At 30.4% G+C, this 2,317-nt stretch overlaps 1 protein-coding gene across 1 annotated transcript; it reads left to right on the top strand.

Moving 5' to 3' along the window:
- The first annotated feature begins 393 nt into the window (after nt 1-393).
- LOC107011243 (homeobox-leucine zipper protein HAT22-like) lies at nt 394-1,955 on the top strand. Its single transcript, XM_015210655.2, has 3 exons — nt 394-1,027; nt 1,304-1,383; nt 1,493-1,955. The coding sequence occupies exons 1-3, from the start codon at nt 614-616 to the stop codon at nt 1,755-1,757; spliced, it is 759 nt and encodes a 252-aa protein (XP_015066141.1). The 5' UTR covers nt 394-613; the 3' UTR covers nt 1,758-1,955.
- Nucleotides 1,956-2,317: the final 362 nt, after the last annotated feature.

The raw sequence follows: 2,317 nt of genomic DNA on the forward strand, positions 1-2,317 counted from the left end.
ATTGGAGAGAAGGGTGATAATTAAATGTAAATTATTTTTTATTTAAGAATTAATAATCATCTAATATCCAAAATCGAAAGAGTTTCACTGTTGACACATTTATACTGGGATTACACATTGGTTTTGTTTGGGGTCAAATGTCAACCTATGACAAGCGAGAAACAGACATTTCATTATTCGTTACCAATATTATTCTTTTTTCTACCTATTCATCCCTTTGATTATTGCTATTTTCTCCTTCTCAAATTTACATGATATAATTAAAATTTTAATAATTAATTAAAAAATAAATTGAAATATTTTTATATATTTTTTATATATTTAAATTGTTAATCATTATACATTAAATTAAAATTCACCGTCTAAAATTAAAAATTTGAATCTAAATATTTCAATGATAGGGAAAGCAAATAAGCAATAGTACTAGTACTATATAGTATAAATTATAGTGCTCCATTTTAACCCACCAGGCAAGAAAAACGTCTTCTCTTCAATTTCAGTTTCTTTATTTCCCTATTTCCCCAGAATATCAAGTACAATTTCTCCATTTTCATTTTATAGATTTTAACAAAACTCAGAATTACTACTAATTATATACGATTTCTCGCTGATCATGGAGAGTATATATGACAGTGCCGGTCTTGATTTAGGATTAGGTTATTCATCAACGGTGAATCAGACATCAAGAAAAGACGGACAAGTAGCTCCAGTTAAATCCGATCTCGGTTTTGAGCCCTCTCTGAATTTAAGCCTTTCTTCCGGTGATCATCAGATGGTAGATCTGAAGACGGAAAATAAGGATCAATTATCTGTTGCTTCGTCGTATTCAAATGGCAGTGTGAAAAGGGAAAGAGATATTGGTAGTGAGGTAACAGAAGTAGAAAGAGTAATTTCTTGTAGAGTAAGTCATGATGAAGATTATTATGAAGATGATGATGCTTCAAATGGAAAGAAGAAACTTAGGCTCACCAAAGTACAATCTGCTCTGTTAGAAGAAAGCTTCAAGCAACAGAGCACTCTCAATCCTGTAAGCTATCAATCTTTTCTCGCGTGATCATTTCATTTAAAAAATTTAATTATTTTTTCATGAGTAGAGATCGTTAAAATCAAGAGTGATCGTCAAAATGAAATTTTAAAAATTTCTACCTGAGACTCTGATACCGTATGAAAGTTGTGAGTTGTGACTATATCTTATATTTCTTCGTCTCAATTTATGTAATCCTACCCAAATTTGATTTGATTTGTATAGATATTGAATTTTCTAAATGACGAAAACTGATGATTCACATTTCAAATAATTCAGAAGCAAAAACAGAACTTGGCAAGGAAGCTTAACGTAAGGCCTCGTCAAGTTGAAGTTTGGTTCCAGAATAGAAGAGCAAGGTTTGACATCTTTCTTGTATATTTAATAGATTTCTCAATATAAATACGTAAAATCACTAACAAAATAAATTAGATATCGAATTTAATTAGATATTTATGGTTTTTACAGAACGAAGTTGAAGCAAACAGAGGTGGATTGCGAGTTTTTAAAGAAATATTGTGAGACACTAACAGATGAAAACAAAAAGCTTTACAAAGAATTGCAAGAACTGAAAGCTTTAAAAGTTGGGCAGCCGTTGTACATGAAGCTGCCGGCTGCAGCCACCCTCACTGTGTGTCCTTCCTGCGAAAGAGTCGGCGCCGGCGCTGCCCAAAACTCAGCCAAGCCTCCTCACCTCTACGGCTCCTTTACTAATCCCTCAGCAGCTTGTTAATTAATTAGTACAGTATTCAAATTGTCTTGTTGAATTTATTTTTAATTAATGTCTTGTTGATTAACTAGATTCTTAGGAAATCTCCCAAAACTTATTAAGATTTTTATTTTTTTTAATTTGTACTATAATGAAATGACTTGTATAGTTGATTTGTTAATTAGAGGTTTGCTAATCATTAATCAATATTCTATTTACTAATTTGTTTCTTTAATTTGTCGCAGTGCAACTATGTAAATTGTTAAGAAATATATTTATTTTTGGTAATCTGTGTTTCTTCATCTCCTGATCATTTTCAAATTACTTTAGAGATATTATTTTGAGTTTAGCTTAATATATACTGAGATTTGTAAAGAACTTTAGATTATCAATTCAATAAACAGGTGATGCGTGTTGATTTCCAAAAATTCAATAATTTTTTTAGAAATTCTATAATTACATCGAGAATTCTTTTAATGACATCAATATATAAAGACGGGAACCATTAACAACCGGAAGGATAATCACATTTGTATATTCTAAATTACCTTTATTGGAACCGTAAAATCAAAACTCTAAAGATA

Source organism: Solanum pennellii, chromosome 2 (assembly GCF_001406875.1).
Source record: "Solanum pennellii chromosome 2, SPENNV200".
Taxonomy (NCBI): domain Eukaryota; kingdom Viridiplantae; phylum Streptophyta; class Magnoliopsida; order Solanales; family Solanaceae; genus Solanum; species Solanum pennellii.

What these genes read in the sequence shown, in the direction of transcription:
- LOC107011243 (XM_015210655.2), top strand. Translation starts at nt 614, where the DNA reads ATGGAGAGTATATATGACAGTGCCGGTCTTGATTTAGGATTAGGTTAT. An exon ending in AACAGAGCACTCTCAATCCT is followed by an intron (nt 1,028 to 1,303) that starts GTAAGCTATCAA and finishes CAAATAATTCAG; the next exon opens with AAGCAAAAACAGAACTTGGC. An exon ending in TTCCAGAATAGAAGAGCAAG is followed by an intron (nt 1,384 to 1,492) that starts GTTTGACATCTT and finishes TGGTTTTTACAG; the next exon opens with AACGAAGTTGAAGCAAACAG.